At 37.5% G+C, this 15,812-nt stretch overlaps 2 protein-coding genes across 3 annotated transcripts in view; both read right to left on the bottom strand.

Moving 5' to 3' along the window:
* Positions 1 to 3,026: 3,026 nt before the first annotated feature.
* LOC128319412 (transmembrane protein 100-like) lies at positions 3,027 to 7,274 on the bottom strand. Of its 2 annotated transcripts, none has more exons than XM_053238417.1 (2): positions 7,190 to 7,274; positions 3,027 to 7,046 (listed from the first exon to the last, which is right to left on the bottom strand). In XM_053238417.1, the coding sequence occupies exon 2, from the start codon at positions 6,923 to 6,925 to the stop codon at positions 6,512 to 6,514; it is 414 nt and encodes a 137-aa protein (XP_053094392.1). In that variant the 5' UTR covers positions 6,926 to 7,046; positions 7,190 to 7,274; the 3' UTR covers positions 3,027 to 6,511. The 2 variants fall into 2 exon arrangements, with proteins under 2 accessions (XP_053094392.1, XP_053094393.1); XM_053238418.1 differs by having other exon boundaries at positions 7,159 to 7,251.
* Positions 7,275 to 13,839: 6,565 nt separating this feature from the next.
* The window catches only part of LOC113527682 (E3 ubiquitin-protein ligase rnf213-alpha), a 37,322-nt gene continuing 35,349 nt past the window's right edge, over positions 13,840 to 15,812 (bottom strand). Inside the window, exons 63-66 of the mRNA XM_026915708.3 lie at positions 15,397 to 15,594; positions 15,162 to 15,251; positions 14,873 to 15,051; positions 13,840 to 14,788 (exon numbers count right to left, since the gene is read on the bottom strand). Of these exons, the coding sequence (XP_026771509.3) occupies positions 14,644 to 14,788; positions 14,873 to 15,051; positions 15,162 to 15,251; positions 15,397 to 15,594 (612 nt within the window). The 3' untranslated portion in view covers positions 13,840 to 14,643. The remainder of the gene's footprint in view (positions 14,789 to 14,872; positions 15,052 to 15,161; positions 15,252 to 15,396; positions 15,595 to 15,812) is intronic.

Raw genomic sequence — 15,812 nt, 5'->3', positions numbered from 1 at the left:
TACTCAAAAAACTAAAAAAAAAAAAAAAGACTAGGAAAGGCCACAATATTTAGAATACAAGTATACAAACATAAGGAAAAGCAAAACTTTGCAAGATGACATAGGGTGTTAACTCCCTGGCTTATACATTAGATATTAATTGTATATAAGCATATTATTCAGTAATATGTAATCTAAACATTCAGTAAATACTATGAATAATTCATTAACTACAGTGAGAGCTACAGGAAAGGTAGCCTGTCGTGATATTGGCTGGCTAAAAATCTAATATTTACTAATAGATTAACAGTGAAACTGTTAGGAATGAGCACTGCATTATATCATGAGGTCTCATCAGTGGCATAATAAGAATGACGTGGGCAAACTATTACAGACACAGACTTAAAATAGGCAAACAGGCAGCTTTATTCATGCTATCTAATTGTTTTAAGTGCATGTTTCAAGTCCATAATGTCCTTTGTATTTACTCTGAATATTTAAAATATTTAAACATTTTCTTAAATGGTAAAATCAAAGTGTGATTACTTTGTGTGCTTAGTCTATCTATGTTTAGTTTCTTTCCCAAAAGCATTTTCGGGGAAAAGTGTGATAGAGTAAATAATCCACCCCATTCATGTTAATTACACCCACAACTATATTTCACATGCTCTCTCTCAATCACTGCTGATGATGTGTTACAGATACGTCAGCTAAGCGGGCTGAAAATGTAGGAGCGTTTCACTCTTTGTAATCACCTAGAGGCTACATGGATCTACAGTGTGGGCTAGAAAGAAATCAGCCCCAGTCTTTATACCATTCTGTGTATTTTTCTTACAACCATTGGTGGAGCTGTTGCACTTTTTTACACAAAAGTCCAAAATAATCCTCTGTAAGAGATTTGTTAATGCTAAAATATCTGTTGTGGCTGTGAACCTTATAGTGATGTCTTTTTATCTTTGAAAGACAGTGGGGCTTATTCCTACTAACCCATTTATATTGGCTACCCCTATTTAGTTACAAGAGTAAGCCTGAACCCACTGGCAGTTGACAAGGCCAATAAATAATGATGAAATAAAAATGGGTGACAAGCCTAACCAATCAACAGAAAGAGCAAGGAAAAAAAAGAACACAAAACAACAATGCAATGCAATGCAATGTATGTAGTGTTTGTAGTATGAAGTATTTGAAGCAAAGCATTGAGCTGTTTATTGAATTCAATCAAAATAATCATAAATACTCTGAAATCGCAATGATGGGTCTAATACTATCATGCTGAGAGAGTATGTGTTTGTCCTTGGTATGTATTTGTGTTTGTGCATGCATGTGCACATGTGTATGTCTTTTACATGTGTTAATGGGCGGTTTTGCAAGGCATGCTGCATGTCCTCTGTGTGTTGTAGTGGAGAAATAGTATGTGGCATGTCCATTTCTGTGTGGGTGTTCTGGTGTGTCTCTGCAGTGTTAGAGGCAACTTTCCTGGGTAATGGAATGGTGTGATCCATTTTTCAAAGGCCACACAGCTGTTGAAACCTCTGATTAGAGAAGGATCAGAGCCCAGTTGCCTCTCGCTGCGTGAGGGAGGAGGCTAACGGTCACCCGGCTAAATAAAAGGATCCTCTGTGTTTATCTCTCACACGCAGGCTCATATTGTGGGCTGATGCTGACAAACAACTGCAATTTCATAGTTTCTGTGCTTCTGTAGTATGTACTGTATTTATCTTTTACCCTTAATTGATGTTGAAGGACCAAAAACAACAAATGTATTACTCTTACAACATTCACAAATACAATACACATGATTATATTATGTAAATGTGCAGCTGTCTTCAGTATGTTTCTGACACTGAAAAGGACAAAGGGCTTTGCAGTTTCTTGCAAAGTTATACACCATTAATTTAACTATAAATGGATAAAATGTATATCATGCTGTTCTTTAATAAATAAAACATTATTGCCAAATTGCTGTAGTATAGGGTTCATGTTTTATTCTGTACATAATATACCAGTGTTATGTATCATCTGCTTAACAGTTAGAGAGGTGAACCTGAGAAACTGAGAATACCATAATTTTTGTAATCCAGTTATACATAAATGCTTTCCCTAGTGTAATGCAGTTATTCCTGTTATAACATAAACTGTGCTGCACTGTTGGCCAACATGTCTTTTTAGTTTATGGGTGATTAGTCATAGCTGTTTTACTGTTTTGTGAGAAAATGTGACTGTGTTGCACCTCTCACTTCAGTTTGAGAACATTATGTTAGTATGTAGAAACAATATGAAGGGATGTTTTACTGCTGATGTTTAGATCTGCAATAAACCCTAAAAATAGTCCTTTGAGGAAGGACTTGCGTGAAGGACTGCAACAGCTATTCTATACTTGAGGGATTTTCCATGGTAACAAAGCAACCAAACTACCCCCCCACCCCCCCACCCCCCGCCCCCCACGTACGCACGCACGCACGCACACACACACACACACACACAAGCAAACATATTACAGATATTTTATCCTTTTATAAGTATTACCAAATACTAAATTTGTGTAGAACAAAGAGAGCAGAGGTAGGTTCATTTTGCTTTTAAATTTTATAGTTATATTCCGTTAGTTATTTTATAGTTATATTCCATTAGTTATTTTATTTTATTTGCCTTGGTTGAAAAAAGTTGTAAATGCAATGAAGTGTAAGATGATATTCAAATGCTATATTCAAGTTTAATATGAAATGAGGCCAGGTCAGGAACACAGGGGGTTTGCCAGAGAAGAAGTAGTGCAGATTAACATTGATTTTTTTAATGTGTCATATTCTTTAAAAGGCTTGTTCTAAAAGCTCATCTTGCCCCTGGTTCAGCAGTTGCTGTGTCTCTTGGATAAACTGCCTGATGTGCTTATTTCGAGCTCTGTGACAGAATTTCATGTAAAGTCTAATTTGTGAGGTCTTGTAATTTTAGAAAGGATGATTTTCTATATGTTCTGTTTGGGATGTCATTATTATTGTTTTATGCAGTAAATGATTATCAGTTCTATATCAATATAAATAAGATGAAGATAAAAACACAGGTGATATGTTTAATGCCTTACTCAGTAAGAGGGAATGATGATGATCTACAGTTGTTTTCTTTAATAACCAAGTAGCAACACATTAGACGGAGTGTCTAAAAAAATGCAAGAAATTACAAGTGACCTTACTGCATTTGGTGACACTGGCATTGATAACAGTATAGACAACTTAAATCATTTCAATTCAGTCATAGAATCATCCCATATCTGTGGTTATACATCATACATTTAAGACTGAAGTCATTTGATCTTGTTAATACAAATGGTCAATTAGAAAGGTCAATAGAAAAAAAGGACAAATTTCATTTTGGAGCTAGTGACCTAAAGCTTGATACTGAAAAATGTATTGTGTGTCAGTTAAATGGCTGGGGGGGCTTTTAATTAATTGTCATTTTTTTGCAGTCAGAATTCTCCTAAATATTTGTGGCTACCAAGAGCAGTACCTTGTAATACTACCTTTGTATCGAAGAATAACCTAGCAGTAAACAGTCTTCATTCTAGATCAGTTCAGAAAGAAGCTTAATAATAAATAATTTAATAAAAAAACCAAAAAGCTTTCACCAACCCCAGTGCCATTTTACCAAGTTAATGAATGCCCACTAATTAAGAGAAATTCTGATGCAATGGAGACATGGAGAGATTTGTCATATTATGTAGATTATTTACCATTCTGTCAACCTTTGTCACTGTCACCCATCTCCAGGTGGTATCATTCGTGCATGCGTTCATCCTTCTCAAAGGGCAAGAAGCATTTTTCATGCTTTTATCCTTCTCCAGGTGGTTGGATATCAACCTCTGTTTTAAATGTTACAAACAGAGACTCCCTCTTCTCTTAACCATGCATTCTCTCTCTCTTTTTCTCCCTCTCTCTCTCTCTCTCTCTCTCTCTCTCTCTCTCTCTCTTACTCTGTCACGCAGAGTTATTTTTAGCTAACAGATCGTGGCAGGCACTGAAAACAGTCTTTGTGGTGCTCTAAGCGGGAGGGGAGAGGAGGGCGAGTCGGTTAGGGGGTGGAGATGTCTGTGTGAATATTAATGACAACACGAAAAAGGTAGAGTGCTCTTTTTGTCTGAAGGATGTGCATTAGCGCTGTCTTGCAGAATTGCCTGATAATCCATAAATAAAGCATTCAAGTTTTCTGAAAGCCAGTTACAGCCTTAATAAAGACAAGGATGCATCACGCATGTTGCATGTTTGTATTTAATACACTTTTAAAATAGTCAAAACTCTATAAATGTATCTATTAATATATATCTAAAAAATAAAAGCACACACACAAGGGTGTGTATATATATATATATATATATATATATGTGTGTGTATGTATGTATATATTGATTGATTGTAATCAGGAAGCCTCTACTTGATAGTCTTGGCCCCAAAAAGCTACATACACTATATTTATCCCTCAGCATGTGGCAGCTTCCAAACTCATAATCACCTGATATTTTTCAGATTAAAAAGCATGTTGTGCAGGTTACGAGGAAATGTGTGGAATTTCTAGCTTGTACGCTGTTTTTTGAGTAGAAATGCCTATAGGTTTCTTTAGATTTGAGGTACAAATGAGTAAAATGTTTCACTGCTGACTCACTGCTGACACGTAGACATACTGTAAGCTAATTAATGCAGAGTTTATGTTATGGAATGTATGGGTTATGACTATTGTGCACCATAAAGGACATGTATAGGTGCGTAAGGCATAATGTCACATAATGCAGAACTGATGCTTAGCTTTGTGCTGATTTATATTCCAAGCACGCAGGACTATTTCCGGCTGCTTTTTTATCAATGAGTTCTCATGGAAGCTCCCCCTCCCTCCTTCTCCCATTCTCGCTTCCTATTCCCCTCCATATTTCTCTCAGTATATCTCGATAGCTGCAGAAATAAAGGCATAGACAGGCACTACAATGTCAGCACAGAGCTGAGGGCACATGGTAGAAACATTGTTTGTTCAGTCTTTCTTGTCTCTTCCGTCAAGCCCAGGCAATTTCTGTGGAGCTCAGGTGTCCCCGTCACTACTCTCATCATTTCGGGTGGTAATGCTATTAATAGATATGAGATCGATGAGGTGTTATAAAAGAGCACTGAATAATCCTTTTGATGCCATTGCAACTCTGGAACAACCAGTGAAAACTGCTAAAAAAATATTGAATGTAAAAAGACAGGCACTGAAAGAATAGACACAAAATACAAAACAGTTTTCTCACAGAGATACAAAAAGAACTTCTTCTAAAATATAAACAAAAGCTAGATTATAGTGCTTAAAGAACTAGAGATGAGACTTGTGCTCATTCTCCTTCAGTTCATTCTCTTTTATATTGTAAAATGACAACATATTTAATAATTTTTCAAGCTGGTAATACATTCATTTGTTTACAGAAAGTAAAATAATTCAGTATTCAAGAGCACAAGAGCATAACTAACCACGAATGCAAGAGTAACACACTCCAAATCATAGAACTGTTATCACCAGTTCTCTAGAGGTCTCCAAGTTCAGCAGTAGAGAAAGACCTGCTAATGACTTTTATGATAAAGCTCTTTCTGCCATCAATCTTACACCAAAGTAGGAACCCACTCAAGTACACGAGTGCTTTTACAAACACTGTGCAGAAACACATGCAAGCACATGAGAGGACACTCATGCACACACACTTTTTACTTTTCAGCAACACCACCAAAAATATATCTTTGCAAAAAAAGTATCTAACATCACACATATACCTTCACCTCTCTCAAGAGTTAGGAAACATTCTTCTCAGGAGGCATGGAGAGCAGATTATGAAGTATGAAGGAAGAATGTATTCTCTAATTCTAAGTCATCTGAGAGAACTTTCCAGCCTTATATACTCATTGAAGAAATAACGTCCTTTTTCTTGCTCAGTGCTGGATCTACTGACCTCAGTCTTCCTCATGGTTCCTCCTTTTACAGTGTCCGGCTGTCAGTTTCTTAGAGAGGTCTTCTCTTCTATATTCCTGTAAGAACTGCCTTCTGATAAGCATGTCAAATACTTTCCTTCTTCCAGTGGAATTTTGCCTCCATCTGAGTTTCTTGGCACTTTTGTCTACAGTAGTATGTATGAACGAGACTTGCAGCACTCTAAGGGACCTTGGTGTCAGAATGAGGTCCAGTAATAAGTTCACATAGAGCTAACTACATTCTTGCTGCATGGGTCCTCAGAAATACAGTGCAAGGAGAAGTAGAATGGATTTCAGGAAAGGTCTTCTCTCAAGTTTTTTGAGTCAAACTGTTCTGCTTGTGTTCATACACAGGGCAGTTAGATCCCTCCAAGGGCCTCCAGCATAGCCAGTTGTTAAGTACTGCTTTTAGATGTCCAGTACAGAACTTACCTTCTAAGAAGGCCAAGTTCCTTTCATCAAGAAGAAGAACGTCCTACAAAATGAAATAAGGAGGAAGTCTCTTTCCTCTGCACCCATGAATGTTTCCTGTCAATCAAGATAAGGATGAGAGTGACTCACAGTGTGCCCTGCTCAGCGCTGAAGAAAACTCCTTCCTTCTTCTCCTTCCTCTTTGCCCTATGGACCCTCCAACAGGCTGCTGCCACCAGCAGCATAACAAAGCCAACTACCAGCAGCACCAGGGACACCACTTTGGTTTGAAGCAGGGTGTTGAAGGTGAAGGTGACACCTGTGCCTGCCATGCCTATCACCAGGGAGATGACTCCGAAGGGAAACACACAGCGGTACCAGGACTTTTCTGTGCCCCCTGTGGCCTGCGTCAACCGCTCCAGGGTAGAGAGGTTCTCTGGGGTTTTAGGGGTGGTGGGGAGTGCTCTTCCATCATGGGGCAGGTTGGAGTCAGGGTCCAGTGTGGGCAGCTGTGCATTGGCTGGAGGCTGACAGGGCAGACGGCCGGATGAGCAGCCCATCACTGAGCTGTGAACCAGGTGAGAGGTGAACAGTTAAGGACCACTGTTGCTGCCGCTGCTGCTTATGGTGACGATTCCTCTGCTCGTGCCTGTACTATTTTTGTCAGCGGGACGCATTTGCCTAGGAGGAAAAAGAGATTCAGAAGAGAGAGATTTAGAAGGAGTGTGGAAAAGAAGAGAGAGAAACACACAGAGGTTGTAAAGAGAAGGAAGGAGGGAGAGGAGGTAAGTACTAGCATCATGCCCAAGGGAAAGAAGACTCACACACGCACTCCTTCCCTGTGTAGCTGTATTTGTGGTGATAGTGCGTGTCTGCTCTGCTCATCTGACAGCACGTTGTATGTTTTCTAGTTGAGCCGAGTGGCGTATAAGGAGCCAAGAGGAGGGTGGGGCCAATGAGAGCAGAGAGGTCTTAGATTCCTGATTGGTTGATTTGCTGCTATGACATCATATGTGGCAGAGAGACGGCTAAACATAATACTGAGCTGTGATGCTTATATCCACCACCTACACTCCCACAATCTCTCTTCCTATCTCCCTCTCTCTTAGTACTCTTCATTGTCTGTGTTCTTCTTTCCTTAACAGAAAAATTTGATTCAGACAGCACTGTGTTTCATCATATCATCATCCTTTCATCCATACTATGTTATCTATCTCTATGTATTATGAACTGTCTCCTTCTTTATCTCTTTGTCTGGCACTTAATTTGCTCCTGTTTTGTCAGTCCTTTGTGTGAGGTTGAAAGAATTTCATATTGGTAATGTAATGACTTTTACCACCTATATGATGATGATATAATTGAATTTGTATATGAGTATAGTAGCATGTGTGTATGTTTGCAAAACTGACTCACTCATTTTTATTCTGAATATGCCTTCACTTGTGCATTCTTTGACCTTATGCATGCTAGCGAGTAAGGGAATTTTAAATGTGGAAATGATGGACTGTAAATCACAATGAGTCATGAATATTGACTCTAAAAGTTACACTGAAAAAAAAAACTGTATTTGAACACTGTTGCCAAATATTGCAAGATCAACATCTTACATTTAACATAACATTTTTTAAAAAGATCCTTTTTTTAAATCAGTGAAAAAGAGTATAACATCAGAATGTTTTGTAATGTCACTGTGGTGCTGACTATACAGCGTACTGTATGCACAACCCACTATGCACGTTTTTGCCAATATCAACAATATCTTTATATCTTGCTTGCGTACTCTCCTGTCCTCTCTGATGTAATATGAAGTCATTGGAGTAGGAGGCAGAGGAGGGAGAGTGTGATAATACGATAAAAATGAAATAATACTTATAATGGATATTCTGGGTACCAGAGAGTGAGAGTGAGAGAGAAGCAGAGAGAGATAAAAACAAGGAGGGGGGAACTTGACATCAACAGTGATCGTGAGATTTATAGTCGGTTAGTTGGTTTATAGTTTCCAGGGTTTCCCTTGCTATGAATTTGCAGAGCTTGATGGTTATGCTTTTCTTCATTAATGATTGCATATTAGTTGATTCTGTAAAGGGATCCTAGGCTACCCCTTGTTAGTGGATTAATTGGATTAACTGTCAAGATAACATATAAAGGACAAGAAGAGAGAAGAAGGGACAGGAGTGCTCACCAGAGAACAGATGCCATATGTCTCTGCTTGCTGTGATTCTCCTCCTCCCCAGTGACTCAGTGATGCCACTGGCAGGCTGGGCACAGAGGAACAGGCTTTAGCATCTATCAGAACCTCGCCCACAGACCTCAGTAGGCGCCCAGCTCCACCTGTCACCCCGTCTGGTATTGGCCATGCCAGCTAACCAGCCACCCACTGGAAACCAAGGTGTCTGCCAAGTCTATAGTTACAAATACATTGTTGCTGAGTTTTGGGAGATGCAGTTTGCTGTCACAACTTTACACTGCATCTTAACACCTTATTGTTTTTGAGTCAAAGTTGAGTTGTCTAAGCTCAGCTTGAGTTGCAGCACCTAATTGGCCTGAATCACCTGCGGTATGTGGGTGTCTTTCACTCCTGTCATTCAGCACCTACTGCTCTTGGAGAAAAGATAGACAAAGAAAGACTAACAGATGAGTTATCGACTTATTTATTTATAATCTTATAGGGTCCATTTGTGGCAATATGAATGCAGCAGCAGCATGTAACTATGCTTGGTTATATGACTGATTACCACTTCAATGGTAATCAGTAATATTATCACTTCAAGCAGAACTGAACAATGGTCTGAGAGGGCTGTGTGTCAGAGGGGCAGCGTCATCACAGCTGTGCACGATCACTGAGGCACTATTTGATCCACAGGACAGAGCTTGACATTAGTATTATATGGAACACAGCAGCCTAATTTAATGGTCAAACCCATGCTTTCAAGTAAAAAATATTTTGTCAAGGAGTCTCTAAGAGGCTCAGCATAACTGCCAGCTCCACCCTGGCACTTTTTGATCATTATTCCCAGCACCAGCTCCTTGCTCATGGGCTCATTAAAAGCTGTCAGATATACTCCCCTGTTTAAACCCAGGGCTTCTAGCATTAGTGAGTCTTACTGCATCTCTTGATTTCTTTAAATATGCCAATTTTTATTTATTCCTATTTCTTGTTCATAGGGTCATTAATTTCTTTGTCTTTTACTGTTTCAAACGTGCACGTTATGCATGCATTAACCCGGACATTGATTCACATGTATTCTGTGATGGCATTACACAAAATGTAACTTTTAGATAAAGTAATAAAGTAATAGTTCTGTTTCCAAATTTTGTGCTTACAAGGAGTATTGATGACCACCTAAAACAAATATGACCCGATAATGATAAAATATACAAAATGACAAATAAACCACAGGGAAAGAGACAAATAATAATAATAATAATAATAATAATAATAATAATAAACTTTATTTTATAAAGCGCCATTTAAAGCAGCTTCTCACAATAAAAACAGTACAAAATCAACAAGCAAATGCAAGTTTAAAAAAATATGTCTTAAGTTGAACTTTAAAAAATATCGTAATTCTGAACTTCCCTAAGTTCAAGAGGGAGAGAATTCCAAAGCACAGGAGCATAGAAAGAGAAAGCCCTATCACCAATAGATCTTAGACGTGTTTGGAGGAACAACCAACAAGTTTGACTGAGAGGAGCGCAGTCTACGATTAGGAGTGTACGTGCATCATAATTTTAAAATCAACACTAAACCTGACCGGGAGCCAATGCAAGGATTCTAACACTGGAGTAATATGACTGCCAATCCTAGTCCCAGTTAAAATCCTGGTGGCTGAATTTTGCACATATTGCAACTTATTGAGTGGAGATTTAGAAACATAAAGATAGAACTCTAGTGCCATATGGTAAGCAAAGCTGAGATTTCATAGCTATATAATAATGGATATAATAAAGAAGAAATTCAGTGGCTTTAGAGATGACAGAGGAGGATGGACTGGGAGGGACAGAAAGAAACTGTTTAATCTTTCTTTCTTTAATATTTTTAAAATCTCATCCCACACAGTTCTAGTTATGAGCAATATTTTATTGGAATGTGACAGACCATCCCACACAGCCCTATTCTGGGTAATTGCCCTGTCCACTGTAAAAGGCCATGCTGGACTTAAAAAAAAACAAAACAAAAAAAAACAGCAAGAGCATGTTAGTTGCACCAGCAAGGCCAGCTTTACCAGGAGTGTGCTGTTAGTCAACCATAATGAACATGGCTTTTGCATGGGTTGGCTTGTTTGCTTGCTATAGATCGTCTGTCCATTTTCAAAGGAGTGTTGAAAGTTTTTAAATTCAGTCTCAATTTCTGGTATACAATTAAGTGGTCTATTTATCTAACATACAATATTTAGTCTATAAAAATTGTTAAAAGATTGTGGATGCAATGTGGCCTTATTGTCTGTATTGTTAATTCTGATATAACTCAGCAGTATGAAGAACACATAGAAGCAGACTGTATCTTATTTGTTTAATAGTTAGGTTATGTGATTAATCATAAAGGGCTAAGCATTCACTTTGTGAAACCTTAAGAAGGCAGAGTTCTTATTGCAACTTTTGTGTTTGAAGAGTTCTTGAACACATTCCTGTGTTTATCTCATCAGAGCTGCCTGACCCCTGCACCCTGGTGCCTGTATAAACAGCAAGCATATTTAATGGATAATTAAGGATTGAGACTGCATAATGGATAATAATTAAAAAAAATTATGCTGATTACATAATCCTAGCACATTTCTGATGGCCTAACATATACTGTTTAGGCCACTTTATAGGGTTATGGGATGGTAAGGGGTCCTTGTGCTTTTTAAAAAGTCTTTCTTGTCTCCATGTTACTCCATGTTTGCTAACTAGTTGTGTTAGATTAGATAACTAGTTGTGTTTGTCTACACTCATAAATGGCATAGTCAGGAATTAATTTTGGGGGACATATGATATATAAAAACACTATATGAGATGTACAATTAAACTGATAAGTGCAATGCACTCATGTATTTTAGACAGTAGTAAAAGCGGTGGTGGAATTCATAATTTGTCATTCAGTTATTTCATTACTGAAAAAAAACTATGGTATTTGACATTATATAAATATATAATCAGCTGATGAGGGTGGTAATCTGACAAAAAATGAAATGAAACCTATAAGGCAATAATGATTTCAATTATATGTACACTTTGGAAAATCATTCCATCAGTCACTGAAAACATATGGTTGAATGAGCTCTCTTACAGGACATTGCAGGCTACACAAAATTCAATTTTCAAATCAATCCTATAGGTAGCTTTCATTGGAAGAGCCTCAAAATAACCTAGGTGGTCACCATGTGCTAGGTTACCATAGTACCAGCTGTTTTGAACTGGACAATATAGGATGAATATATGGAATTAGCTTCAGGTCATATCTGTAGAAACTGTCAGTGAAGAGTGTAATGTATAATATATTACCACCATCATGTGAACCACAGTGCCCAAGAGAGCTCTTCAACATGTTTTTCAAGAGGGTTCTAAATTATTTTAATAAAAACATTTTGTTAAGCATTTTTGCTTTACATGTGGCAGGGGTGTCTTGGTGGTTACAGTTCTGATCTAGCGATTTGAAGGATAAGAGTTCAAGCCCATAATGCTCAACTGCTCAGCTATATGCTTGAATTTACCAGGTATTAGCTGTTTCAGATAAAACATCTACCTAATGAATATCTATAAATGCATGTGTTATAATTAAACCTGATCATGTCAGAAAGGTAGAACTGATTTATTATTATTGGCCTACGGTTTCCCATCATCCAGTTTTACACAGTAATGCAAAATCAAAGTGATGCTTGTGTTGCCATTTTTTTAATGCTTCACATTGAATTAAACCCTGCATGTTTGATGAGAAATGCGTCCATCTGAATACTGATTCCGATCACTCTGGATGCAAAAGGTAAACTGTTCAGAGTCATTACTCACATTTACCCCACCATTCTTACTCACATTTACTATTCTCATGCTTCACATACACATCAAAGAGTAACCACCATCTATGTATTAGTGGCTCCATGCCATTCATACAGAGAATATTAATCAATGTATTATCATGTTTATAAGAGAATTAAAACAAAGATGCCCTTTAAAGTGAATATCACTGGCCATATGATCACTGGCATGTTAAATAAAAAATCAACCTCTGACATGTCTAATAACAGTAATCTGAACAGATGGCAGTCTGACATTTATGAACCTCATGTGTGTGCTGTAAGACACAGACAGTGCATTCATTTAATTTTTTTATTTGTACGTAATGTGTTTTGGGAATAACTCCTAATTACTGGAAATAAAGAGGTGCTGCAGCAATCTGCTGATCTGTATTAATGTTGTGGCTATCAGATCTCTTGAATGAAGGAATCAGAGGTTTACTTAATCCTGCTTCTCTTGAGAAAACTTACTTTATCTATAAGAGCATTAGCTTATTTTTTGATGGGGACAGAATTTGCCATCCAGGAGTAGGAGCCAGAATTACATTTTAAATTCAACTGGCATAAGGAAAGGTAACTGGTTATGGTGATAATTTACTGATTGCTAAAAAGGAAATTTAGAATCGTCATCCCATAAATGACATATAGATAGCTAAAGAGGAAGCACACACACAGACACACACTGTGGGAGAATGAAGAGACCATTGCAATCAAAGATCTCTAATTATGCCAGGGTTGACTAATTGCACGTGATTGAAATGATTGCATCTTCCTTCCACATCATTATTCCAGATGTGTTTAAAGAAAATCTATGCTCTCATCCCTGTTTTAGCAACAGCAACTCCTAAATTACCGAATTAATTTTACATTCTCATTTGTAGAATGCCAGAATTCATTCTATATCATTGTACCAGAATTAACCCAACAGAGATTCATTATTGGTATCTGATTTCGTAGCGCCCTAATATTACAATCACATTTCAATATGAATACTGTCATTTTCACAAATATAATTATTAGGACAGTGTGACAAAAAATTAGTAAAATTATAACCTGGAAAATGACGTTATGTTTTAACTAAGCTTTATAACTAAAAGTGTGTTCATGGAGACAGAAAGGTGACACATGTGAACAGGAAAAGCAGGCATAATAAATTACAATAACGGTTTATCACTGGCTGTTGATTGTGGAGATACCACAGTCCACAGAGATAAGTGAGAGACTCGTGCACGGCTGCTAGACAACACTGCCGTTAATGTGGACTGAGGTGAAAATCACAGGCTTTTTTGGGGTCATGTAGTGACTCATCAGGCTCAGTAAAAGACCATGGATAAAAAGACGGTGTACAGCATAGGGCATGAGTGGCTTCATGTACTCTGTGCAACTGACTTTTTGCTTTTTTTACCCTTCTGCTTCTAAGGCTGCAGGAAGAATGTAAAAAGGTTAAAGACTTTAAGAGATATTTAGATTTAGTAAGTGACTCATCTGAAGAAGGTAAGATTTAATTATGCATATATCTGGAATGGTCAGGATAACAGGAGTTACATAAATTGGAAAATTTGGTTATATGACACTAGGTGAACAAATAATAAATGAATCAGAAAATTTGGAATGGCACACCGAGTTGGGCTTGAGAAAAGTAAAACGGCCCACAGCTCCATCCAGTGGTATAAGCACATTTAGAAAAAAAAATGATATCATGCCTTCATTACTAAAGATTTCTCCAAGTATCTACAATCCTGCTTAACAATAAGTCTGACTAAATGTTAACGAAATCTCAACATATAACAAATTAACATATCTTAGGGTAAAAAACTAAAACATGAAAAACACCCTCTCTGTCCCATGAGATTTCCAGTAATGAAAATATTAACAAAATGAAAAGAAGTTTGTGCATGGAAAACAAACAAACAAACAAACAAACAAACAAAAAAACATTCCATGCCTTCATTACTTCAGTGCCAGTTACAATTAATTAATCGCTAAAACAATAACTGGTTTATAGTAAGTCTGATGAAGTGTTGATTAAATCCCATTATTTTTATTTTTTAAATCAACCGGTAATAAAAAAATTATATGAAAAAACTGAAATGGGAAAAAACTCTCACTATTCCTTTAGGTTTCCTCTAGGGAAAACTTTAACAAAATGAAAATAAATTTGTGACCTGAATAAAAAAAAATCTAATTATAGTGTGAAAGACTATAAGAGTGAACACGATGTGAAAGATTGTCCTAATAGTCATGCTTGAATTGAATATCATCATTGCACCATTATCTTTAGTGCTTTATCTTTGTTGTTTGTAGGTCACAGTGAACTTCCAGGTCTCCACCAGCTGGGACAACTGGATCTCGTCCGGGAAGGCTTCCTCTACATCTAGAGGAACATCGAGATTTTTGCGCTCCATGTAGGAGGCCAGGGTTTCTTTAATGCTGATGAAGAAGAAAGAATGAATTTAGCAAACATCCAAAACAACCTGGTAGCTGATGTCTTCTAGATTCAGCTCATGTTCTCACCTCCAGAAAGGTATGAAGGTGTCAGTTGCTCTCTGGCTTTTCAGGTTCAGCAATAGGAACTCGTGCATTTCAAGAAGCCAGACATCCACAGAGCTCTTAGACAAGAAGTTGATCAGTAGCTTTTTATTCTTTTCCCCTAGTGCATGCTGATACTCTGCTGGGATTCCTAAGAATGGATCCTGAGTAGAAAGAGAAAATGAAAGAAAATATATTATATGATATATAATGCATCTGATGAGGACATCTTGTATTATCTTGTATTATGGAAAAAAAAAACATGATGCATTACCCTCTTAAGGCGTAGCATATGCTCAGACTTGAGGGAAGTAAGGAGTTGCCATAGAGCCACACAGTGCTTCAGACTACATCTGCCCAGAGTCTTCACACACCATAATGGAAAGAAACACAGTGGATCAGATAAAATACTGCACTGATAAGAATTATGGATTTCTTATCACACCTCTTATGTAGTATTAAATTGAGTTTCATGTTATAAATAGTTATCTCCATAACCACTGACTCACCTTAAGGATGTGAGGGGCAGTCTGATTCCCCATGTGCAGTCTCTTCTCCAGGTACTCCTGCAGTGGCATGTGCTCTTCTCCTCCAGTCATAGCCAGGAAGCCCAGAGCAACCTCCACGGCTGACAGGGTCTCACAGACGTCACTGAGAGACTGCAGCTCTGATATCAGCCCAGTGGAACTCAAAGAGGTCAGGGGTTCCTGAAAAATGCACACAAAAGCTCTAATATTAGTGCCTTTATTCGTATAGAAATGAAAAAAAAAACTTTGGTAACACATTAAGCTGTAGAACTTCTTTAACAATCCATATAAGTCTATCATCAAGAGTTAACATTAATAGCAAATGTGTATGATAATGATTATATACAGTATATTTTGATGAAAGATCTACATCTGTTTATATGCTGTTGAGGATAACT

The sequence above is a fragment of the Pangasianodon hypophthalmus genome, chromosome 12, assembly GCF_027358585.1.
Source record: "Pangasianodon hypophthalmus isolate fPanHyp1 chromosome 12, fPanHyp1.pri, whole genome shotgun sequence".
Lineage (NCBI taxonomy): Eukaryota > Metazoa > Chordata > Actinopteri > Siluriformes > Pangasiidae > Pangasianodon > Pangasianodon hypophthalmus.
Note: the sequence above shows the minus strand (reverse complement) of the source record. Positions and strands in the feature narration are given on the sequence as shown.